We start from the raw sequence: 26,697 nt of genomic DNA, 5'->3' as shown, positions 1-26,697 counted from the left end.
GACCGAATCGGTAGTTTTTACTTTTAGTGTCTGTGTGTCTGTGTGTCTGTTCCACCATCATGGTGAAGCGGATGAATAATTTTCGATCAAACGTCATATTTAGAGTATACTCATCCCGGGGAAGATTTTGATATGCATATGATTTAAAAATCTTTGAATACATGGGTGGTTTATAAGAAAACCAGAACAGCTTTCCTCCGTTTTCTCTTGTACGTTTGATGTTATGTAAAATTCGTGGACTGAATGTGAAACGTTTCTTCATTATAAACGACTTTTGTTATGTTCATAGTTTAGCTTACTCTTCAAATGACGGAGAAAAATACTATTTTCTGCGGTTATCATGCTCTGCATTTATTGACCAAAAGATCAACAACGAACCAACAGGTTACCATGGCAACGTTTCTGTTTGCCAGCAGGGAAGTGACGTATTGCCATATTTGTCATCATTCCTGTGAACTCGTGGTTGTTCCTTGGGTAGAAAGCAAGAGAGACGTCATAGGCCATTCTGCGGGTTATTGGCGGAATATCGTTGGGGGTTATAGCCGTCCTTGAACAACTTAACACCATAAGTCATCTTCTTATCTGTTTACCTAATAAGCCCCGCGTCTAAATTTCTCCTTTGTTACCGTTTCCTTATAGGCTATCCGTATCATATACCATCACAACTTATTGAGGGACATTTGTTTTTCCAATACATCCACTTGGTATTTACATATTTGTCCTATCCTTCTGTCGTCAGTTATAATCCTAATTGATATTAATTTTGACAATCTTAACTGTATTATTTTCTTCCTTAATTTACTGCGTATGTATTCGAGTGCTGATCCCGAAATCTGGACACTCTTTTCTTTGAGGAAAAGTTCAAAGCGATACAAATGTGTAACGTTTGGCCCCGGACTTACATTAGGAAATATAGCCTGCATTTTTAACGAAAATTCGTTATCTCTGTTGTGAATGGCAGTTGCCAACTGAGCCTGCCGTTATCCTCAAAACATCCCCTCTGCTTACCTTACTTCGGTAACAGCCTATGGCGTCCTCCCTGTTTAGTTTCCGGGATAGCGCTAAGAGGCACGCAATTTAATATAATCTTACTCACAGCCTTTACAATAATTTACGGACAAATCCGTATGCAATATAGAATACAGTAACGAAGCACGGGTACATTTGGTAGTATTTATAATAAAATTCTTCCGCGCTATTCTGCCGTAGTCCACTCCTCTCATTCGTTCCGCTAATATTTGCTATTCTCTAAAATGCTTAAGTAATACTTTTCCTTTTCTGTAGGTCATATTTAGTTAATTTTAGGATATATTTACTGGTACATTTTGTATTCCTTTAGGACACAGACTCCCGAGCCCTACTAGATTGCGCATACGTGGAACAAAAGACATCTCGCGGTCCCTCGTTGTACGGCTTTTACAGCACGCTCCAGTCTTCTACTGCTTACATTTTCCCGTCTGATCTTGACTTTCCTCTTTTCAAATAAGTTTTTAAAATATTTTGGTTCTCTTTCATATGTTTTGAAATTCCTGAAAAAAGTCTGGCGCACATATTTGGTGCCAACAGATTTTAACCGAAAGACCCAATTGTGGAAGGAAACAACAGATATAACCCAGGATCAAAAAATTCGATAATAATGATGATGAATTCTTTTTTTGCTAGGAGCTTTACGTCGCACCGACACAGATAGGTCTTATGGCGACGATGGGATAGGAAAGGCCTAGGAGTTGGAAGGAAGCGGCCGTGGCCTTAATTAAGGTACAGCCCCAGCATTTGCCTGGTGTGAAAATGGGAAACCACGGAAAACCATCTTCAGGGCTGCCGATAGTGGGATTCGAACCTACTATCTCCCGGATGCAAGCTCACAGCCGCGCGCCTCTACGCGCACGGCCAACTCGCCCGGTAATGATGATGAAATCCGTGCACAATAATGCGACGTATTCTATCTTAAGAAGAAGTAAAGGAAAACAAAGCCAAAGGTAAAGGTCGCTCTTCGAATAATGGTTAATGAATGATGCAAACGTCCTACCAAATTGCTACCACCTGCTCGTTGAAATGCCGTATCAGATAAGATAAAATGTGAACAATGGACATTTAGCCTAAATGCCAGAGTATATTAACCTTTCATCTTCAGAATGGCTGTAGTATCTCAGTGTAGACGGTGACATGGATATCTTCAAGTTATCGTGTATCTGCTGTTTGTTACTCCTTGTGGAGTTCTCGTCAGTGTACGGAGACATCCAAAAGGCCGTATCTACTGCCCACGCTGTGAGAAACTCTGCCGAGGTTTATAAACAGCTCCGTAAAGCAGTCGGGGCTCACAGAATATCCATCACAGATATATGTTATGGAACTAACTACGAAAGCTTGCCCCTTAGCGAGCCATGCAAGCAGCACGTCAATCTGTACCGCAAATCATACACGAGCGAAACGTGGGCGATGTCCAGTAAGTATAACACCTAACGCACATTTAAAACTAGAAGTGCCAGGGGTCGGTATGCTCCACAGCCCTGGCTGCTCTGTAGTGTCTGTGTTGTAAACGTAGTTACCAGCTCTTTTATGATGGTCATTGACATAATATTGCTGTGCTTTACTGAACTAGGGTTAGAGGATGAGGTCTGGGAACTTGCTGCTTTCATTCTAGCCTGCCTCGGTTTTCGTTTCGTCTTAATTTGGAACTCAAGTCTGTGTTATTCTCCTGTGTATACGGATGATATTCGGAACGCGCTACCAAGAGATAAAACATTACTTGCAGCAGTGAATAAAAACTTAATTTAAACTACATTACTTACCGAAATATATTTTTGATTCGATCTTCTTTTAACTTTTTCGTTTCGTTAAAAATGTTTCAAAAATGTAACCAGTCAGCATACTTTATTATTATTATTATTATTATTATTATTCTTTCTTGTTTTCGAATAGGTCTACTATGGACCACGTTAAGTATCATTCATTTACGGTTCTTCCTCTTTCGATCGGCCCAGTACTTCTTCATCCTTTCGGAGTGGGCTTCTTTACGTTCTCGTGACCAGTTGTTGCTGGTCCGTTTTTTTCTACTTTGATCTTTGAATCCCTTAATTTTGTTGATGATTTTATTATTATTATTATTATTATTATTATTATTATTATTATTATTATTATTATTATTATTATTATTATTATTATTATTATTATTATTATTATTATTATTATTATTATTATTATTATTATGTTCTTTGAATTGAGCCTCTATGGACTGCTTGTTAACAACCACTCTCATTTTCACTGTTTGTGTCTTGTTCGTCTGCCGGCTCTGACACCCTGCCAATATCTATTGAACCCGTAAATCAGCCCTTTCATCCACTATTCTGGTAAAAGGCCTCTCCGTGTTCTGGGTTCTGTCTCCATCATAAAACCCTGATAGCTCTTCACCATCCCTGAAACCAACCCTGTCATTTATTTCATCCTCCGTAATGCCCACCTCTCACAGATCTTTTTCACACTCTTTGAACCATCTCAACTTAGATGCCTTTGGTTTTAAAATATTCCAAATTTTCTTTGTGAGCCGGTCATTTTTCATACGGAAAACAGCAATCTTCTCTTTCTAATTGCTGTCGTCATCGGTTCCATCTTGCTCTATATTTCTTTATTGGATTTCAGTTGAACCTGTCCTTCAAACCATCTGTTACCTAAGATCTTCCGTAGTAGCCTGCGAAATATTATTATTATTATTATTATTATTATTATTATTATTATTATTATTATTATTATTATTATTATTATTATTATTATTATTATTATTATTATTATCCATATATAATCCAGAGTTGGTTTTTACCCCGGTTTCAGTGACAGCTCGTCCTCTGGTGTCTCAGGGACAGTGTCCTGGAAGTAATAAATTAGGTCTAGGATGAAACTGGGGTGCAGGACGAGTACCTCCCCCAGGCGGCCTCACCTACTGTGCTTAGCAGGGCCTTATGGCGGATGGGATTACTGGAAGGAATAGACAAGGTAGTGGGAAGGAAGCGATGTTCCATCGCAGCATTTGGCTGGAGAAGAAGTGGGAAACCAAGGAAAACCACTTCGAACGTGGCTGAGGAATTGACCTCCCCCACACCCCGCTCTTCTCAGTCGACCTACCGTTCCAGTCCTCGTAACACTTTTCATATTTCGTGGCAAGCCGGTAATTGAACCCGAACCTCTGGGAGTGGCAGCTAATCACACTAGCCACTACACCGCAGACGGGAAACTTTATAAGTATACTGACTTCAAATTCCGGTATTAATTTACAATGAAATAACGATAGCAATTATTATTGTTATCATCATCATCATTATTATCGCATCGTTGGTCTGCAGTCCTGAAAACAGATCAGATGCCATAAAACATTTCCACGTCATGCTGGTATTTTCATATTCTTCTTCTGTTCTTTGGCATTATCTTTAATTTATTATGGTCGAATAATGATTTGGACTTGACTCAGATTTACGACGGCATACCCTTCCTGACCCCAACCTTATGTGGATAGACGTATTCACTAGGCGTTTTTCCATGGTGGTTATTAGTGTATTGTGTTGTGTGTAGGTGAAGGTAAGTGTATTGAGACGAACAAAAAGTACCCAGTCCCAGAGCCAGAAAAGTTAAATGTACGTAGCTAAAATTCACGGCCCGACCGGAAATGAAACCCGGGGCTTCTGTTCATTCGGCCAACGAGCCAGACATGTGTTGCTTCCTTCATTGACATGAATGAGAATTTAAAATGGAGGTCCACCTACTCAATACCATTTTATGATATCAAATTGCTTATACATTTTTGACGTTTTCGAGCCCTTTGTGGGTCATATTCAGCCACAGACTAAAACTGCCAATATATTGTGCAATGTCCAACTAAACACAATCAAATAAATAATTTATAATAGTATGTAGATATTAAAAATTATTTTGCATGTTAAGCACTATATATTGTCAACCGACCGGAAATGAAACCCGGGGCTTCTGTTCATTCGGCCAACGAGCCAGACATGTGTTGCTTCCTTCATTGACATGAATGAGAATTTAAAATGGAGGTCCACCTACTCAATACCATTTTATGATATCAAATTGCTTATACATTTTTGACGTTTTCGAGCCCTTTGTGGGTCATATTCAGCCACAGACTAAAACTGCCAATATATTGTGCAATGTCCAACTAAACACAATCAAATAAATAATTTATAATAGTATGTAGATATTAAAAATTATTTTGCATGTTAAGCACTATATATTGTCAAGTTTAGTCCATGGCCAAAGATGACCCAATGTGTAAATAATTTGACATCATATTAAAAGATAATGAATATGTTCATGGCCGTGGACTAAACTTCATTTTAATTCCTTATTAATGCGAATGTTTGTCAACACGTATCACGATGATGATTATACCGTACGATTTCTTTATTGGTACATGATTATGTGCCCCTATCTAACTTGAAATGATTTTACAATCAATCAGTCACTACTGATATGCAAGTAGGGTAACCGCCCAGGTGGCATATTCCCTATCTACTGTTTTTCTAGCCTTTTATAAATAATGTTATTCCAATTCCTAACTCCCCCTTCTATAAACGAATATTTTACCCAATTGGACCTCTGGAATTCCGACTTCATCTTCACATTATGCTCTTTCCGGCTCTTAAAGGCACCTCTCAAACTTATTCGTCTACTAATGTCATTCCACGCCATCTCTCCAATGACAGCTCGTAACATGCCATTTAGTAGAGCAGCTCATCTCCTTTCTCCCAAGTCTTACCAGCCCAAACTTAGCAACGTTTTCAAACGCTACTTTTCTGCTGGAAATCATCCAGAACAAAACGAGTTGCCTTTATTTGAATTTTCTCCAGTTCTTGAATCAACTAATCCCGGTGAGGTTCCCATACACTGGAACAATACTCTAACTGGGTCTTATCAGAGACTTATATACCCTCCCCTTTACGTCCTTACTTCAACCCCTAAATACCATTATAACCATGTGTAGAGATCTGTACCCTTTACTTACAGTCCCATTTATGTGATAACTCCAATGAGCTCAACCTTCAAGAATCACGACCTTACCGTGGATACCAAAATGCGGCTTCTTAGGTGCTATGTGTTTCCAGTTCTCTTTTACGGTGTGGAAACATGGACCGTTACAAAAGCCACCATTGCTAGACTGGGAGCATTTGAACTCTGGCTATACAGAAGAATTTTGAGAATATCGTGTACGCAGAAAGTTAAAAACGTTGAGGTTCTACGCCGAGCTAACAAGAGACCAGAGCTGATCAACGCCATCAAGTGTCGTAAACTACAATATTTTGGAAACATTATGAGTAATCAGAAAGGATATGAGCTTCTTCAGCTTATCCTGCAAGGGAAAATAGAAGGAAAAAGATCTCCTGGGCGAAGAAGAATTTCCTGGCTCGACAACCTTCAAACCTGGTTCAACAAAACATCTGAAGAACTGTTCCGAATTTCAATGGATAAAGCCAGAATAGCCATGTTGATCGCCAACGTCCGAGGCGGACAGGCACGCTAAGAAGAAGAAGGTACTTACAATGTTCCCCCAAAGGAACTTTACCGGGCGAATTGGCCATGCGGTTAGAGGCGCGCGGCTGTGAGCTTGCATCCGGGAGATAGGGGGTTCGAATCCCACTGTCGGCAGCCCTGAAGATGGTTTTCCGTGGTTTCCCATCTTCACCCAAGGAAAATGATGGAGCTGTACCTTAATTAAGGCCACGGCTGCTTCCTTTCAACTCAAAGGCCTCTCCTATCCCATCGTCGCCATAAGAGCTATCTGTGTCGGTGCGACGTAAAGCCACTAGCAAGATAAAAGGAACTTTCACCCCATCAAGGCAGTAGTTAAAACTGAGAGGACTTTACCTATTTGTGGAACTCGCAACCCGACTTTTAACCATGTTTTTCATCATATCATTGCCTGCTATCCATCTAACAACATTATGGAGATTATTTTCCAGTATGCTCACAATCTTGTATCTTATTTTTTATTCTATACATAATAATATCATCCGCAAAAAGCCTTATGTCTGATTTCACTTCTTTACTCATATCAATTATTTATATATAAGAAAATATAAAGGTCCAATATAACTGCCTTGAGGAAATCCCCTATTAATTATTACAGGGTCAGATAAAGCTTCGCCTACTCTAATTTTTGGATTTATACTTTCTATAAATATACCTTTCCTTCAAAGAAGCCTTCTGCCACAGTCCTTATTAAACTGAAGGGGCGCATTGTGCGACCCCAACATGTGAGAATTTAGTTCTGTATAGTGCAGAGGTTCTTTCTTGTACTTTGGTTCACAATGTCTGGAACAAAAGTGCTTGAAATCTTACAACGAGATTGGGTTTTACATATATATTGAGGAATATTACGCCTCGCATCTGCTGGCCAAGAGAAAAAGCGAGTTGTTAGGGCGCCAGTTTGGCTAAAAGTAACCCTTGTGACCTTACGTGTCAGGAAGTAAAAGTATTTATGTTCTTCGGAGTGCCTTTAAACGGGAATTTTTTACGTTGAATGTTGCACTTTGAACTTTGTAAACAGGAAGCGCATATTTTAATTTTCTTTACTTTGTTTCAGTGTGCGACTCGTCCACTAGAATGCCAGAGGGAGTGCTTGGAGGGAACTTCCAGAATCTTGGAAATTTCGACGAATGTATTGACATTCGTGATATTAACTCTACAGAAGGATATTTCCACGGTCAACACTGTCTTGCATCGATTGCCATAGTGCCTAAATCGACGACTAAACACGTGAGTATTATGATGAGTGTTCAGCCCGAAGGCTGGTTTGATTCTCAACAGATCTGCCATCAACTGGGCGTACCTGAAGAGACACCGTAGGGAAATGAGGCGTGACGTTGTTTCCCATTGCTCCCCTTACTGAGCCAGATGTTGCTTTTAGATATTAGTCTGCCAAGCCCACTGAAATGTATGCACCAACCGACACTATGATCAACATAACAGGAACTGCAAGCATAAGGAATGTCATTACTAGCATCGCTCATACCTCAGTCACTTTAATATCGTCAAAGCTAAGGATAAGACTGAGACAGGTCAATGAAAGTAACAAATTTGTTCTAACCCATACCAGAAGACATACACTGACTGAGCAAATGTCATGAAATAGCGGAACACTGATGCGCAGGTGTGTTGTCTGAGCACCACACGCCCCCTCTGCCAGCGGCAGTTGTATAGGAGACCTTGTGAGCAGTGGCTGTGCATGTGACAGGTGTAACATGGATCGTCGTCGTGAGCTGACACCGTTCGAACGGGGTATGGTGGTCGGTGCCCGACGGATGGGAAGTGCTATTTCGGATGTGGTGCGGGAATTCGGCTTCATACGATCAACCGTGTCCAGGGTGTATCGTGAATGGTTGAATGCGGGTGTCACCGTTCACAACAGATGATCGACCGGCCGTCCAGCCACCCTCGATGACCGTGACCGGCGACATCTGAGACGGATTGTCAATAGTGACAGACGGGTAACCGTGCAACAAATGACGGCTCAATTTAACACAGGCCGTGCTAGACACGTCTCCCAGTGGACAATCCGTAGGAACATGGGTTCCATGGTGTATGGGAGCCGGCGCCGCACACGGGTTAACGCCACTGTTAACCCAACGTCATCGGGCACAACGACGTGCATTTGTCGCCAGTCACCAGGGATGGACACTGGAACAATGGCGTAACGTGATATGGTCGGACGAATCACGATTGCAACTGCACCATGCCGATGGGAAGCACCGTGTATGGCGCAGACAACATGAAGCGATGGATCCCGCCTGCCTCGAAGGTGTGGTCCAGGGCGCTGGTGTTTCTGTTATGGTCTGGGGTGCATTTTCCATGCATGGAATGGGCCCTCTAGTTGTTCTGGAAGGGACTTTGAATGGTACGCGATATGTTCAGCTGCTCGAAGACCATCTCCACCCATTTTTGGCCTTACAGCGCCCAGACGGTTCTGCGGTGCTTCAAGATGATAACGACCCGCCACATCGCTCCCAGGTCACCCGAAAATGGTTCCAGGAACATGCAGTGGAGGTCCAAGGACTACCTTGGCCACCCAGCAGCCCTGATATGAACACTATCGAGGATATCTGGGATGTCCTGGAACGCAGGCTCCATGCCATGGATCCTGCACCCACGAACAGACCAGCATTGGCGGCCGCTCTGCAAACGATTTGGTGTCCGCTGCGTCCAGAGGACAAGCAGGGACTTGTCGACTCACTTCTACGGCGTCTCACTGCAGTTCGCAGAGCCAGAGGAGGCCCCACACGCTATTAGTTGACTATCCCATATCATTTGCTAAGTCAGTGCAGTGCACTGTAAACACTAGGTCTGTATGCACTAGCGAGTGGAATGCATGGTTTAAGTGATTTGATAGAATCTGAGGATGTTCCTGTAGAACGAAACATGCCATTTTTTGTATAATAGTGTGTTTTTTACAGGTATGTCTTAACAAATTGTCTTATCTAGACCGCCGAAGTTTAATCCGTTGTCTCCAAATACTATTTCAGGACTATGGCCATACAGAAGCCAGTGGAAATTGTTGGGCATAGCATACTGTTGCGCGGAGAGGGTAGGGTAGGCGGCAGTGGGGGGGGGGGGAGGGGGTGCGACAGGTATGTTTAGAGTGTTAAAATTTATTTCAAAATATGTGTGTGTTTGACAGACTGGAAAGTATATCTTTCTTCTTAACAAGTTCAGTTCTTTCATTCAGAGTATGGAATTATTGTATTTCTCGGTGAAGCCTCGCATGTGGTGAGTCGTTTGTTTTATTTTAGAGCATCTGAGGACATGTTAGACCCGTAAGTTCTGTAGCTGTTTTCCTGGTACAACCCATGATGGCGAGGTACATGTACCACTGTGTGAGAGCGTTGCTTGTGACTGTAAGTGTAATTGTACCGGCTATCAATGGGAAGGAAGCGGCCGTGGACATGAGGAAGGACATCATCCCGGCATTTGGCTAGAGTTGAAGTGGAAAACCGAACCAAACTATTTCGAGTTCGGAGCTAGCAAACGTAACTATCCGCGCTGCAATGCTCTGAACTAAGCTGTTCGGTTAGATTTCGTGATTATGATTTCTGTATTTTAGGAGTAAAAAATCCTCCCTTAACAATAATAATATTAATAATTTTAATGGTTTTAATTCTGAGCACGTTCAAATACCACCAAAATGAGCCAGGCTGGGCTCAAAAGGCCAGCGTTCTATAGCCTGGCCTACTCACTCCAGCTCTTGTCGTAACATTAATCAGAAAAGAATAGGGGGATCTCTGACACTTCTAAGAATGTAGGTATCGGCTAAAAATGATAGAGACCTTGAAGGGTGTTAAAATGGAAGCGAGGAGCCGGATAGTAATTCCAGACTTCCTAGTTTCCCCTTTAGTCTCCACTTCCGACAGGTAGGAAATATCGTGGAAGTATTACGTCAGATCTTTCTGGACAAGGTGTTGGCATGCACAAGCACCTATTCCTCATTTGAAGGTTCAGGGGAAGACAGGTATGTCTACTTCCTTCAGAACTCAAGAAAATGAAGTTTTAATTTCAAGACGTTACTATATAAACAAATATCCTCCGTGGTTCAGGAGGCAGCACGCCGGACTCTCTCCACTGGATTCCATGGTTCAAATAACGGTAACTCCAGAGATTTGTGATTGGCAAAATGGAAACGGGATAGGTTTCCCTCAGGGTACTCCGGTTTTCGCGTCATTTTTCAGTCCAGCAACACTCTCCATTACCATTTCATCTTCCAGGCATTAATAATTGCCCCAGAGGAGTGCGACAGTCTTCGGCAGCCGGCGCAATCCCTATCCTCGTCACCAGATTCATTCTCCTCCTCTTGTGTTTTCAGATGTGAGGTAGAATGCTCCGTTCTCCTTCTTCAGTCATTTCTCCCTTACCCTGATTGGGTCACGGGTGCGGACTACTTCGCACACGTTTACTTCGTCTTGTTTTATGACCAGCTGTTCTTCCTGAAACCAAACGATAAATAAATAAATAAATAAATAAATAAATAAATAAATAAATAAATAAATAAATAAATAAATAAATAAATAAATAAATAAATAAATAAATAAATAAATAAATCTATCGATCGATCGATCGATCGATCGATCGATCAATCAATCAATCAATCAATCAATCAATCAATCAATCAATCAATCAATCAATCAATCAATCAATCAGTCACCATTGATCTGCATTTCGAGCAGTCACCCAGAGGGCAGATGTCCTATTGTTGCTTTCCTAGCCTTTTCTTAAAAATTGAAAAGGGTTTGGAAACTTGCTGAACATATCCTCTTCCTACGAATGAATATTCACCTATTTTTTGCTATTGAATTCCAACTTTATATTCATGTAGTGTTCTTTTCTAATTATAAATACACCACTCACGCTTATTCGTCTAATAGCACTTTCAACACGATATTATTTTAACATTTTTGGCAGTGAACTGGGTCTTTTTGCCTGATATTTAATAAATTATTACACAACAGCGAAACATAGTACATGCCTAATTTTTGGATCATGTAAAGGTGATAGCCATCCAAAACGAAGATGTTAGTCATGAAGTACATTCCTAATGTATTTTAATTATACTAGTGTTATGAAAAACATAAAAATGTACGAGGAAAATCGTTTACATTCATGTTCTACCAATCAGCCCCCTCTAACAATAATACGATTTATTTAATGTGGCTACTTAAGCTACAAACAAACACAATTTAGGAACAGTTTGTTTTGGTATAATATTCCTGAAAACATTGGGCTATGCACAGTCCATCCTTGCACTTCTTGCACCACCACCTACATTTTTTGCGGTACAGGTGAATCGTCCGCCTGCATCTCTTCGTCTAAACGAAAAAATAAGCCCAAATTTCTGCTGAGGTCATGTAATTCTATCGTTTGTATTCGGATTAAAATAATGAAGCTAAAAAACCTTGCAGTCGGAAGTGACGTAACAAATAAAACTCTTGCCCGAACTATCACTTGATATGTTATCTATCATCTGTTTCTGAACCCGCTTCCCTCGATGAAATATCCAAGATATCACTATCATTGAGTCGGCGTAAGAACATGTTTGTACAGTAACGCAGGTAACAGCGCGATATATTAGACGCGCTCAGCTTCCGGCACATCAAGTTCTTCTATAGAGGCCACGGCAAGGAGAAACTACTAGGTGTGATCTTTCCGATAACTGCTGCATACTAGAGTAGAACTCAGCCCGGAAGGCGGTTTGAAGGGGGTTGCGCAGTAACAATCGCGCGCTTTGTAGTATGATGTGTTTTCCGCTGAGCCAATAGAATCATTTCAGTAAGAGGTGCCTGTTTGTGCGGGTCACGAGTGAATGTTTAGAGTTTTATTTGTAAATGTCATAATCAACGAATTTAGGGAACTATTTGCATGTGTACGATAGATCCAGGAAGAGCAAAAAGACAAGTATACCGTCGGCAGGCGAGGGAAATAGTATTTAAAGTGTATTTGTATTTTGTAGGCACGCAGCAGCAGGCGTTCATAGGCGAAGAAGGTGAGGAACGCCATGTTCCCACGCTTCAAAAGAAAACAGCACTTGCGTGTGGTATCGGCATGCGAGCAATACAGAGGATAAAACAAGCTTCGGATATAAAAATAATGCGGTCTTCAGGTCGCCAGAGAAGAACCCTTAGAGGAAGAAGCCAGTGACGGTCCTGGATGATGTCAATAAAAATGTTCTGCGTACAACAATTTTTGATATGTATAAAAATGGCGAATATCCTACGGCATTGAAACTGGACCATCCATTTACCTTCCTTAATATCTCGAAAATTTTCCTCAACACATTCGCGGGGTTTGATGTTAAAAATTTAATTGGGCTTTTAGGAAACGTTTAAGCCCACGAAAAATATAATTCATCGCTTTGGAATTCAAGATATAACTCGATGAAAAAATGTTTACACATTCATGCTGTTATGAGTAGCCACATTGGCATCACCGCACCTCATACTTCTGTCTCTCTCTGCGCAACGAAACCACCGTCCGGGCTGCGTTCTACTCTAGTGGACACTAGATAAACTACTACCTCCAAGCAAGGGAGGGGGGAACCGTATGGGATACACGCAGCTGCCAATAAACACGCCCGAAATTTACGCCCGTATGGAGGAAAGCAGTGTGCCCGTATCCTGTACGGCCTTAGTGTTGAAAGAGTTAATGTAAATCCACGCCATCTCTCCACTGACAGACAAGAGTATACCACTTTATCGAACAGCACGTCTTGTTCCTCCGAAGTCTTCCCAGCCAAATCATACCAACATTTTCGTTTACGCTACATTTTTTCAGAAATCACCTAGAAAAAATTTTCTTTTGGATTTTTTCCAATTATCGAATTAAGTATTCCTGGTGATGCTCCCATACACTGGAACTATACTCTAGTTTGAGTCTTACAAGAAATTTACCGTATTCACGTGAATAATCCCAGCATTCTAATTTTAGGAAGGATCGTTTTGAAAAAACGAAATAAACTAAAATTCCTTCTATCGAAGGAGTAAAGTAGGCATTAACAGATATTTCATATCGCTCCGCGAGGTCTACGTGGTCTTCACGCAAATATGAACGTGTAAATTTACGGATATAAATGCTTTGCCTGAACATATTTCAGATGATACAAATACACTATCACTGCTATAAAATATGTTTGACATTAAAATTAGCAAGTAGGCCTAGGCATTTCATGAATCTGAACTTGCAATACACTCGATTCCCTGTTGATTGGAAGATTCGTTGTCCGTTGCATCACTAGAATCCTTTCCTAAATTACTTACAAATCCGTCGCACACCACGTCTAAAAGACTTTTCCCACGCGGTCTCTTTTTACTCGGACATTAACACGACCAGTGGTTGATAGTTCTTTTCGTGAAATGTAAATACTCGAAAGAGACACACCGGCGAACACAGATGTTAGTTCTGCGATACAGTAAAACCTCGTTAATTCGAAATCTTTGTGACGCAAAAGTCTGACTTCGAATTAGGTGATTTCGAATTAACTGCCAACTCATGCTTCAGAAATTCCAACCCTTACAGCGTCAAAAAATATTCAGGACCCGTCACTGCAAGCAACTAATATTGATTACAGTTTAAACCTGTCAAATGCCATGGAGAAATTGTTTCCAAAAGTATCCAACAAGGTGCATTTACAGTATTCAAATTATGCACTTGGGTAACTCAGAGGCAAACATGACCTCACGCAATGGAAAAAAAGAAACACAGTTCGAAGACAAGGACAAATTATGCTGGCTCCCCTGTGCAAATGCTTTATTGTTTGAATTACTGTACCGTTTGCACTTGTAGATGCCTTGTACTTGCATGGAAAGTACCCAGCGCCCTTAATACATCGTGACTTATCGAGCTTTTCTATGACGAGCGGAGGAAGTCTTTCACTTCCGTCTGCATAGCAACACAGCACAGTGACACATCTTCCTTTAAAAACGTCCGTTTTGGCTGGGCATAAAAAATGCAATTTCATTGGCATTGATAGTATTGTTCGGTGCGTACGAACGGATTATAGTTATGAGCACGCTTTTTCGCTAACTGTCGGCATCGCCAGTGTTCGCGGATTCTGCCTCTCCGAACACTACATGTTAAGTGATATTTTGGCGTTCTTTAAGACGCTGAATGCAAACTAATTACGATTTCGTTCTAACTTAACAACTATGAAACACACTATCGGCACACCGATGTGAAATAAAGTGTGGCAATTTACCCCTGCACGTTCCGAAAACGCATTCCATCGTGACAGGGAGAAATTTTGAATTTATTTATTTATTTATTTATTTATTTATTTATTTATAATGAGTCTATACAAAGATTCCACCCTTAGTAGACCCTGTGTAATGTCTACACATAAACATGCTCATCAACTCCACTTACTGAACAAAGACTTCAACAACAAGGAAACACAATAATTACACTGACAGAAAGTTGGATTAAATTAAATTAGATAAAATAAGCAATCTGAAAACCAATAGAAACATGAAAGTGAATAATTTTCACCACGGCAAGATGTTCCCTAGCCTGCCCCATTGGGGATCTGCACACCATAGTAATACGTCCCATATGAAGGGCAATGCCTTACTGATCCTCTTCTGGCTGGCACAGCAAGTCATAATACATTCCACTCCTGCATATTCACTCACGACCTGTTACAACTTGCTGATGAACCATAACGTTGTGTCATCTGCTGAGTCTGTGTCCTCTATTTTTTTACTGATTCCTCCTTGTGCTCTACTCTACTCACAGACCAAATTCCAACCACCTTACAGCCAGACTTCATTGTATTACTAAATTCAATAATTAATCACTCTCACACACCACCTAGTTAGCCCCTCATAAATAACAATGAAATTTCACCATTATATTGTTGCCCGTTATACAATTCACAAACAAATTCCACAACTTACCAAATTTAGCTTCATAACAGTAACACTAATTACTCTTATCCCAAACTCAACCACCTTTCATCCAACCTTCATTATAATAATTAATCACTCTTACACACCACCAATTCAACCTCCTACTCATAATCACTCTTACCTTCACTTATATTTCTGATATGCTTAACTATACTCCATTTACACCAATCCAAACTCCGTATTAAATTACAAATTAAATGACTTACTCTTAGCTCGCATACAGTTAATAAACACTCTCAACCAACTACCTAATTCAGCTTCTTAACAGTTACTCTGATCTCTCTAAGACCAACCTCCATTCACCTTACAGCCACCCTTTATTATATCACCCAGCTCAATAATGAATCACTCTTACACACCACCATATCTACCTCTTACAAATAACAATACACTTCCAACATTAATTTACCTCCTCTTGTACAATTAACAAACACACTCCACCACTTACCATATTTAACTCCTTCACAACAACTCTAATCACTCTAGGTACACTAAGGCCAATATCCCACCACTTTTCAGCCAACCTTCATTATAATAATTATTCATACTTCACTGTACACCTCTTAAACCACCTCTTAAGGCCCATACCATGAACACTTAATTCCGATATACTTGTCTATACACCACTTACACCACCTCTCAAGGCCTTTACCATACACACTTCACCACCCACCAAATTATACCCAATCTTTTTATTTACAGACCGATTCATCTTTCATTATTACCTAACCTATTTACTAATACTACTTGACATTTTACGTCTCGTTGAAACGCCTTCATCACTTTTACCTTTCTTACCACATAGTTCCTTTAAACTCATGCTTCTCCCTTTATTCATAGTTCCTCTTAGCTCTGCTTCTTCCCTCAAACACTTTTTTCACTGTGCGTGTGTCCACTAGCTTTTTCTTGTGATTTTCTCTTCCTCAGCACTTCACTGATTCCTACTGCAATCGTCTCTATGATCTCATTGTTCCTCTGTGCCCCTCTTGCCTGCCTTTCCTCCGATCTCGACGTTATGTTACGCTCTTTTGGCTGTTTCTTACTTCATTCTCCCCTGCCATCTTTCAATAACTACCCGATATTGTTCCACACCAATCATCTCGCTCGTCACACTCCGCTCCCCTCTTGCACTCACCGCTTACACTCCACTCCCGCTCTACCGGCACACTCGACCCAGCACTTCCGCATCCGATGCTTTCTTAGGCTGAAAAATATTATTTTTAAGATGTAAATGCAGTTTTAAATTAAAGTTCTGAATTTTCCGTTTAAATATCACATATGAGGGCAGTTTTCTTCCATCTGCGGTTACACGAAAAGTAATTTTATATCCAACATCGAAAACGCATCAAACTTAACGCAAATGAAGCCCGCACCTCAATTCCGTGCCTCTATCTTTTTTAAATATGCGGAGATTATTCGTGTAAATACGGTATATGCCCCCTCGGTTTCATCCATGTTAAAACTCCTAAATACCCTCCATCACCTTCTGCAGATATCAGCACCCTTTATTTACAATCCCGTTTATGTAATTACACCTATGAAGATATTTCCTTATATTAACACCTAATACTTAGGATGATACCCATAAGGAACATTCACCCCATCAACGCAGTAATTAACAATGAGAGAAATTTTCGCATTTGTGAAACTCACAACTTGACTTTTAACCACGTTTATCATCTGTTCATCTCACATTGCTGAGGTCTTCTAGCAGTTGCTCACAATATTGTAATTTATTTATTACTCTATACAGTATAAAATCGTCCGAAGAAACCTTATTCCTTATTGCAGTTTTTTACTCACATCATTTTTATATTAATAAGATAACATAAATGTCCAACAATACTGTCTAGGGGAATTCTCCACTTAACTTGGAGGAATATATTCATTATTGCGTGTTTCTGCGGTGTATTATGTTGGTAGTTTGTGAAGAGCCGTGTATTGAAGTAATCATTAAGAAACAGTCCCCATGATGCGAAAATCCCCGCCCCGTCTGGGAATCAAACCCGCGGTCCTCTAACTGAAGGCATCAATGCTGAAAATCCGGCCTAGAGCTTTTTATTTTTGTTCCAGTAACAAGAAGTATATTCAGGTCTGTGTAGTCGACAAGTCATATCTTTGCCCTAGTTCTAATACAACGTATCAATGCGATGATCTTCCTATCCATTGTTTTCCTTAAGACTGGTCGCGCCTGTCACCCAAATATGGATATTCATTCCATCAGAACAATTTTCGCTGAGTTTCCCTATGCTTAAGTGTAAAGTAAAATGAGTCCTAAATACATCATACTACAGGAATGCATAAATAAGTCATACAAACATACATTGCTACAGTACGGTACGACAAGGTTCATTTGCCTTTACACATTAGCATAGGAAAACGAACACAGTTAAAATAATTCTGATGGACTACATATCCATATGTGACTGGGAGTCATGAACAGTCGTAAGGAAAGTATTGGGTAGGAACAGATACGTGGTATTAGAACTAAGCCATCTCTCTCATCCCTACCTCAAAAGTAATCTGCCTGATAGGTCGTGATAATACATATGTAACACTCTCGCACTGTATTCACAACTAACAAAACCGTTTTTCCACCGTTTTTAAGAATTCCGTCGGATGAAACTGTTGATAAATAAACTCGAGTACTCCAGTGTCTTTAGTAACAAGCAAGTTCCTTTTACACATATTACTGGCTACTTGGATTTGATTAATCTCTCACTTTAACTTCACATGACATGATATAATTCCTTATTACAATAACATTCCGTCATTTTCTTCTACTGATTTGATGTCTTTCTCTATCTTTTCACGCCGGGCTGAGTGGCTCTGACGGTTGAGGCGCTGGGCTTCTGACTACAACTTGGCAGGTTCGAACCTAGCTCAGTCCGGTAGTATTTGAAGGTGCACAAATACGTCAGCCTCTTGTCGGTAGATTTACTGGCACGTAAAGGAACTCCCGTGGAACAAATATCTGGCAACCCGGCGACCCCGAAAACAGTAGAAGTAGTGGGGCGTAAAGCAAATAACATTATTATTAATTTTTCACACTTCTCATCTGTTAGCTTCGTTAAATCATTCTGATTGATTTTAATTCTATCTATTTATTTGGCTTTAACTTCCACTACTTTTATTCTCTTATAACATTCCTTGCTGTTTTCAACAATTTTATTGTTTACTTGCTGAATTTCCCTACTTTTATGGTCGAACGTCCTGTTTAATTAATCTATTTTACCATTAACAGCACCACTTAAACAATCACTTTTACTTTTTTTTTTTTTTGCTAGGGGCTTTACGTCGCACCAACACAGATAGGTCTTATGGCGACGATTGGATAGGAAAGGCCTAGGAGTTGGAAGGAAACGGCCGTGGCCTTAATTAAGGTACAGCCCCAGCATTTTCCTGGTGTGAAAATGGGAAACCACGGAAAACCATCTTCAGGGCTGCCGATAGTGGGATTCGAACCTACTATCTCCCGGATGCAAGCTCACAGCCGCGTGCCTCTACGCTCACGGCCAACTCGCCCGGTATCACTTTTACTAAACAGTTCAACACTCACTGAATTATCTCCTTACTCTGACTATCAATCTTAGTGGACAATTCCGTACTAACTGAATTTAATTCACTATTCATACTACATATTTCCTTACTTAAAGAACTCTTCATATATTTACTTTTACTGTTAATCTTACTGTTAACTGCATGTAAGTCAAGACTTTTTTTGAATTTTGAATTTGAATTTATTGATCATGATTTACATGCCACTGAGGCTGAAAAGCTTATAATACAATACAGATTTATGATCACAGTAACTACATTTTTATAATATTAAAGTATTAAACTAAACATGAAACATTAAAAAAAAATGAAAATACAGATACCAAATCCAGTAAGGTTAAGACATACTATATATAATAAATAAGAAAGTATATCATTAAGCCCTTCTGTTATATTGGACTACATGGATTTAAAGAATATAAAGCTAAGGCAGAGAAACAATTTTCTTCGAAATATACATATTTCTGATTGTTCGTCACAAGAATGCCTGATCTCAGCCTCTTGCGTACACCTCCAGAAAGATAGATGTTAAGAACTGCTTTAGTTGTGTACAGTTAGTGTTATTTGCTAAACGGTGAAGATTAAAGACGTTAAAGATACGTGATGCAGTGCAAACAAAGGATTTCTTAAATCTAGTGGTACGATGAAGGGGAATTTGAAGGGTGGTTTTTGTAAACCTATTATCTCTGTTATGTACCGACTCCATAGTTTTAAATGCATTATAAAGGTAGGATGGTGTCTTCAGTTTGAGAATTTTCTGCGTGGCAACCGCTACTGAGATTTCTCGACGGTCATGGAGAACTCAGATTATCGAACTTCTTGTTAACTGTATTTGTTTCAAATTGATAAACCCTGTGTTGTTGGTGGTAGCCGGCAGCTTTTGTTGATTCATAGAGATAGTGAAGGGTATTTATCCAAATGTATGTGTTGTAACTCTTGGTCATTGAGGTTACTACAAAAGGTAGTTATGTCCTCGCTTTTGTGCCCACTGTCTTTCTTAAATGTAGAATAATTGTGCAAATATGGATTCTTCCAGCAGTATTTTGTGTGTGTATACTTTGGTGTGTTGATAAATTTCTCATGCATGGAAAATAATCAGTGTGATATTATACATCTATTTCACTGAGAAAGAACACTGGGTTTTAGGGACACTTTCAGATACACAATCCTGCACTGTTAGTCTCTGCCTCGAAACTGGGCCATAAATTAAAGAAATTTGTCATATGATGTGAATACCAAGATCAGTACCTTAGCACACGAGTTGTATAAGTATTGTAGAATCAGTGTTATTGATGAACCTAGGTGCAGTTCCTACCTATTTAGTCGTTTTCAGAAGGTTAGGTAAAGCCTGAAGCACATGTACCAGTAAGCATTTCTAAGTACACGTTCTGGGGGAGAAAAGTATCATGCTCTATTTAAATTTGTAGGATCCATTTAGGTGAACTCTGGCGCCCATCATTTTATTAATTTATTTTATTTAAGTGAATAATTCAGTTATTTATTACTTTTATTTTAATATTCAAATAATACTATAAGGTGCCCAACTCAGAATTCTGATAATTCTGTTTCTAGGGCATGGCAAGATCCGGCTTCACATCGGCGGCGATGCCATTTAAGGTAGCCAAGTGCGTGCCATCTTCCTGCAACACTCATGACACAGCACTCATGGTGGAGAGAGACTATCAGCAATTTGCAATAATTCTGAATACGATGAATATGGAAATGAACTTTAATGTGATAGAGAGCGACTGCCACACTGCGGACCAACCTCACTTCGACACTCAAGACTGGGTTGCTGTGTAAGTACAAACATGGTATTAGAGTATTACCATCTTGGCTATGGAATGTTCCTGAACACTAGATTTGAGAGTCATGCTTTAATTGAAGTTCCCCACGGCACTTAACGCCCTTGAAAGGACTTTGGCATACCCAGCGACCGCTGCTCAGCCCGAAGGCCTGCAGATTTACGAGGGGCCGTGTGGTCAGAACGACGCATCCTTTCGGCCGTTATTCTGGACTTTCGAGATCGGGGCTACCAACTCACCGTCAGATAGCTCCTCAATTCTAATCATGTAGGCTGAGTTGACCTCGAACAGCTCTCAGGTCGAGAGAAAAATTCCTGACCTGGCCGGGAATCGAACCCGGGGCCTCCGGCCGAGAGGCACGTACGTTACCAATACACCACGGGGCCGGAATTGAAGTTCCAATCGTAAAAATATAAGGTATGAATTTTCACATTGTGATCTTACCTGATTTCCGAAATTTTAACATTTGAAACGGTATACAGTATGTATATGAACATGTGTAACAAGCCCGTCTGGTGGCCATGACTGTTAAGGCGCTGAAATCTAAACCGTCTGACACCGTGGTTGCCGGTTCGAGTTCAGTTGTCGAGAAAATGTTCACTATTAGAATGTTGTCCGGTAGGCTAAGGGAGATGGTGGTATATAATTCGAAACCTCTCTACAATGCTCATATGGAGTGAGGGCATATGACGCTGTGGATGGTGATTCGTCCGTAGTAGTAGTAGTAGTAGGGCTGGGCGGATTCTAAGCCACCTCGTCAGCACTCGAGGTCATTGACCCCGACCACGTTATATTGTTTGTAAACAAAGCCACGTGATTTTGACAGCTGTCAGGATGACAGTTGATATCTTGACAGGTCCTAACCTTACGGATAGAGACGTTAAGCCCTGAGCAGACCCCTTGGTGCTCTTTGACAGGAGCAAGCTATGTGCCGTACGTGGTTTCACCCTCTTCCCTCCCACTATCATATAGCACATCATTCATTTCATCCCATTAACTCCCCTGATAAGGTTGACGTCAGAAAGGGCATCCGGTCATAAAAACCCGCCACCCTGCCACGACAGACACATCTCACCTCATACCCGAGAAACGGGACACGCGTTGGACAAATAAACACATCTAAACACGTGAAACACTCATCGGAGGTTGATTTGTGCGAGTAAAGCAGGAAAAAGTAGTCCAGATACACGCGCTCGACCAGAAATTAGATTTAAATCGTTCTCAACAAGAGTGAGCCACCCACTACTGTGCACCAGTCTCAAAAAATTGGCACAAGTGGAACAGCAACCAGAATTTTCACGCACACTTTTCAGTGAAGCATTCAGAATAATTGCACTCAACAGCAATGAAATTATTACGAAGATTTTGTGTGGTAAATCTTGAAAACTTCGGCTGTAATATAGAGGCACTTCACACTACTCACTGTCTCTCGAAAAACTGGTGTCTCAATACTCTCTGTAAAGCCATTAAACCAGCCAGAATAGTCCTAAATATAATTATTGGTTTTGAACTTATTATTCACCAAACTTTAAAAATGCTCTCCTGTAAAGTTTACCAAACGTTCGACATAAACTTGTTATTCTGAGCCCTCGAAATGTATTGAGACACCAATTCTTCGAGAGACAATGAGTAGTGTGAAATTCCTCTATATTAAGCCGAATTTTTCGAAATTTACCACACAAAATCTTAGTTATAACATAATTTTTGTTGAGATCAATTATTCTGAATGCTTCAAGTTTACGAACCTGGGACATCAGAATGCCTTAATTTCATCCTCAACAGTGTCAAACAACTTTTCGCTATCTTTTTCCATGTGGGTCCGATAATTGTTCCATAGTGTGAATATTTGTTTCCCACGCAATGTCGGAAACGATGGATCAATAACCTTCAGGAATACAGACAACTTCCTTACGAATTACAAAAATGTTTGTCCCTCAGTTCTCCTGATATCCCTGTCGAGCCTGTAAAGTGATGATTAATTGGTTGGTCATCAATATTATTAACCCACTGAGCCATTGTTTTGGTTCCGCACACGCGGCTGTAGGTGCAATTTCACTATCACTTGTATCAGATGAAATATCACTTTTATTTCAAATCTCTTCTTCAATGTTATCATAATCGCCATCATTGTCGTTTGAATCTAAAACAATTTCAATTAACTCAGCAATAGCATTGCTGTCACTTGCTGGTACTACGCCCGGAGCCATGGCTTGGAGCATGACTGACACCTGATGAAAGGTTTGTGCTTTCAGAGGCTACAGTCAGACATTCATTAACCGTGAACTTCTTAGAAGGAGATCTGTAAACAAGTCACGTCCCTGATCTATCCGTAGAGATAAGTAAAAGGGAAACTCTTGGAGGAATTATCAAAATATAAGTCAGTACGTACGACTCGGAGTGTCGCGTGAATGTCTCGTCATTTGAGTTTAGGACCTGGCCAATTCTCGCGCTACGGTTGTAGTTTACTTACCACGAATCAGTGTTCCTGATCTGTAGATTATTTCCTTTTAATTGTATTTTCACAACCGTACCACTTTTATATGCTTCAGTAAAGACATTAATCACTATATTTTAATAGACGGCGGGGACATGCATCATTTTGGAATAGCGACGTGAAAGAGAACTTCAAGGCGCAAACATTGCATTTCTTAGAGGAATTGATTTTAACACAGTCCTTTGATTTTAGCAAAAGGATGTTATTTTCTTAATAACATCATAAGACATGAACAAGTAATTAAATAAATTTGAGTAACCCATATTAATTTAAGAATATATCTGAAATATTTCAGAAAAGTGCAAAAATGTTGTTTTCTTCTCAGCAGCGGGGATGTCTTCAATGAAGTGCTAGTATTTAGAAAGGGTTGACTCCATTGTTGAGTAAACGAAGTAAATCCTTCTTCTCCGCATCCGACACAATTTAACCTCTTTTAATATGTTGGAAAAATAGTGTTGGTCTCCCAAAAAATCAGCTATATTTTCTTTTTTTCGTGTGACATGAATTTCCTTAAATCTGGGATGGTTAAGATCACATTTGAATTGAATTTTGAATGGTCGACACTGTTCAAATCTCAGCCACTTGATCTTAAGCCAATTTGCCCTTTCATATTCGTTGTTTGTTTTCGTGTTAAGAATTATTTCGGGTGCAAGTTTTTGTAGATATTTAAAGTCAGAATACGTCAATTGCTTCACATTGTAAGGTGAAGAGATCCTAAGGGCCATTTGAATAAAAACACTCCATTCTCGTGTCGTGTACATATTTTGTGCTTCCTTGCACCCTCTATTGTTGCATGCATTAAATCTGCTTCTCGGTAGGAGTGCCCACATACCATAAATTGTAAGTCAATCACCTGTGAATTTTAACATTCGTTGACACCCTAAAGTAAAACTGCATATGTTAAATGATTTTGGCTTTGTTCACCACATGCACCAAAGAACTGGAAACATGTATGACATTTCCAGGAGAAATATAGTCTAGAAGAAGTCTCTAGTTGTGACGAACCGTTCCAACCATTTGTCTTGTCCCATATGTAGCATTTAAGGAATCATTTACTGTACGTAATTTAACGGAAATAGGGACATACAATATTTGGCACTAACAATGTGAAAGAGAACTTCTAGTCACAAATACTATATTTCTTAGAGGAATTGATTTCATAGCATTTCTAAAATTGATTACTAGTAAAGGATTCTTATTTCTCAATTTATTTATTTATTTAGGTAATGGTACTGGTTAAGCCGCTCACAAATTGAGTAATATTATGAAAGCAACAAATAATTCACAAAATATAATAAATCTAAAAAGTCAATGTAAAAAACTGGAAATCGAAAGAGATATGTACAATATAGAAAGAGAGAAACAAAAAGTAAGAAAATACAAAAACACAGAAATTTTGTAAGGTATAAGTAAATAAATAAACAAATGAAAAGTGAAAACTAAACTAGGATGTCCAGTGGTTGCAGCCATTGAATAGCCGTTGTTGAAGTTTTCATAATGTCGCCGATCGTTCCGCAGGAGGCTCTATGTGGGCATCAGGAAGTGATTTGTCGCATTGTCTGGAATTCTTCACTACAGTCATAGCTTAGAGAGGCTCGAAGACCCCAATAACGCATCACAGAACCACTTCTTCCATGCCCAGTGCGCACTCTGTTTAGTAGGACCCAAAATCTCAGGAGAGACAAAATCCAGGCGGGGGCTGCGTAGGGTCACAGATCGATCTCCATTTGTTAACAAAATCATACAGTCTGAACAAGTAATTTAAAAAATTGAATAATCAATATTCAGTTATGAAAATATCTCAGATCTTTCAAAAGCCCCTTTTTGATTTGTAGCAATCGAATATAGTAGAACTGAACGCTGATAGGTTTCTTCTGTCATACATTTTAGCATCACTTGAAAATGGTACAGACAACATCCCGGTAGATCCAAAGTTACTGTCCTCTCCGAAATGTATTTGTCTTCTATTTGTGAGCTTTAGTCTTCTGTTTTCATTTTCATGGACTCTAATTCACGTTATTTATAAATTCTCCAATCTATCTCTAGAAGCACTGTAGTTGTGGTTACAGCTTTAACACTGATCCTTCTTGGGTACGTGAAACAAAAGCTCTGGACCATAGCCCTTGAACATAGTCCTGTGTACAAATTCGGAAACAGATCTCATGTTTTTATTTGGACAGTATGTATCACAGAAAAACCTATACATCTTTTCCACATTCAGTTTAGGGGACAAGTGGAGTTTCTTCGAATCTTCACGGCAATAGTGTGATTCCGTTTTCGTTAAACCGTCTATGTGCACCTTGACATGGTATTAAATGCATTGGTTGCGAATATATTAATAATAATAATAATAATAATAATAATAATAATAATAATAATAATAATAATAATAATAATAATAATAATAATAAAATACCATGTAATATGGAAGCAACTTGGAATTTAGGGGTATCCGAGGTGGGTACAGAAACCACGCAAAGGTTGAATATAAATAATGATTTAACAGGGTGAATAACAATATGTACTGTATTTTATAACCAGCAAATACATGCATTTGAAAAAGCACCAAAAGACTTGAAAATAATATTAAAACGACGACCACATTAAAATTAACTGGAAGTGACGTAACGTTACTTTGAACCACCGCACACACAATTGCAATGAGAAAATAATCTGGACGGTGACATAAGAATAAAGTATACACATAATTGTTCTTGCAAGAGTCCACGTACCGAGCGCTAACATTTTAAAGAATAACAGAACCTTATTAACGAAAAGGGAGGGGAAAGCAAGTCGGGTGCGTTATGAGGGGGAAGCGACCTGCAAAGCAAACTCCCAGTTACGGAGAGAATAAACACAAAGTGCCGGGATTATCATACGCGTGTAGGTGAAGAAATTGGTTGTCAAAGTTCTCAAGCACATGTCATCGCCAGGCTCCAATATTATAGTTCATGAGCGGAAAGAAAATCTATCACACTCGCAGATGGTCCACTACTGATCGTAGAGTTGAAGAGTTCTAAACCAGGTAACGTTGGTCGGTAGATGCAGAGTGGGTCTCAGCCCTCAAGTGGCCACGGCTGGTCCGTGGTCCAACAGCTCTGCATTATGACCGGCCAACTGAGCAGGGGAAGCGTGGCCATGGCTCTAACGTAGCTCTACGCCTGTGCATTCGAGAAATGGGTCAGGGCTGGATCTCACGGCTGACCCCAGCCTTTGGCTGTCCTGAGATTGGTTTTCCTTGGTTTCCCTTTCTTCTCCACTAAGGCTAATGCCGGGACAGTTCCTAGTATAGGTCAAGGCCGCCAACACTCTCACCTTCTCCGAACATCTCCTTCACCGTAATAAATCTCCCGGCCTGAGAGACAGTGTCACCGTCAGAGGCCTGCCT

General features: G+C 40.0%; 1 protein-coding gene across 1 annotated transcript in view; it reads left to right on the top strand.

Annotated features, from left to right (window-relative positions):
• The first annotated feature begins 2,153 nt into the window (after positions 1 to 2,153).
• The window catches only part of LOC136865952 (nose resistant to fluoxetine protein 6), an 87,936-nt gene continuing 63,392 nt past the window's right edge, over positions 2,154 to 26,697 (top strand). Inside the window, exons 1-3 of the mRNA XM_067142515.2 lie at positions 2,154 to 2,446; positions 7,592 to 7,764; positions 20,583 to 20,809. Coding sequence (XP_066998616.2) covers positions 2,167 to 2,446; positions 7,592 to 7,764; positions 20,583 to 20,809 — 680 coding nt within the window. The 5' untranslated portion in view covers positions 2,154 to 2,166. The remainder of the gene's footprint in view (positions 2,447 to 7,591; positions 7,765 to 20,582; positions 20,810 to 26,697) is intronic.

The sequence above is a fragment of the Anabrus simplex genome, chromosome 3 (assembly GCF_040414725.1).
Source record: "Anabrus simplex isolate iqAnaSimp1 chromosome 3, ASM4041472v1, whole genome shotgun sequence".
NCBI classification, from domain to species: Eukaryota; Metazoa; Arthropoda; class Insecta; order Orthoptera; family Tettigoniidae; genus Anabrus; species Anabrus simplex.
The sequence above is the reverse complement of the archived record's forward strand: the minus strand, read 5'-3'. Positions and strand labels throughout refer to the sequence as shown.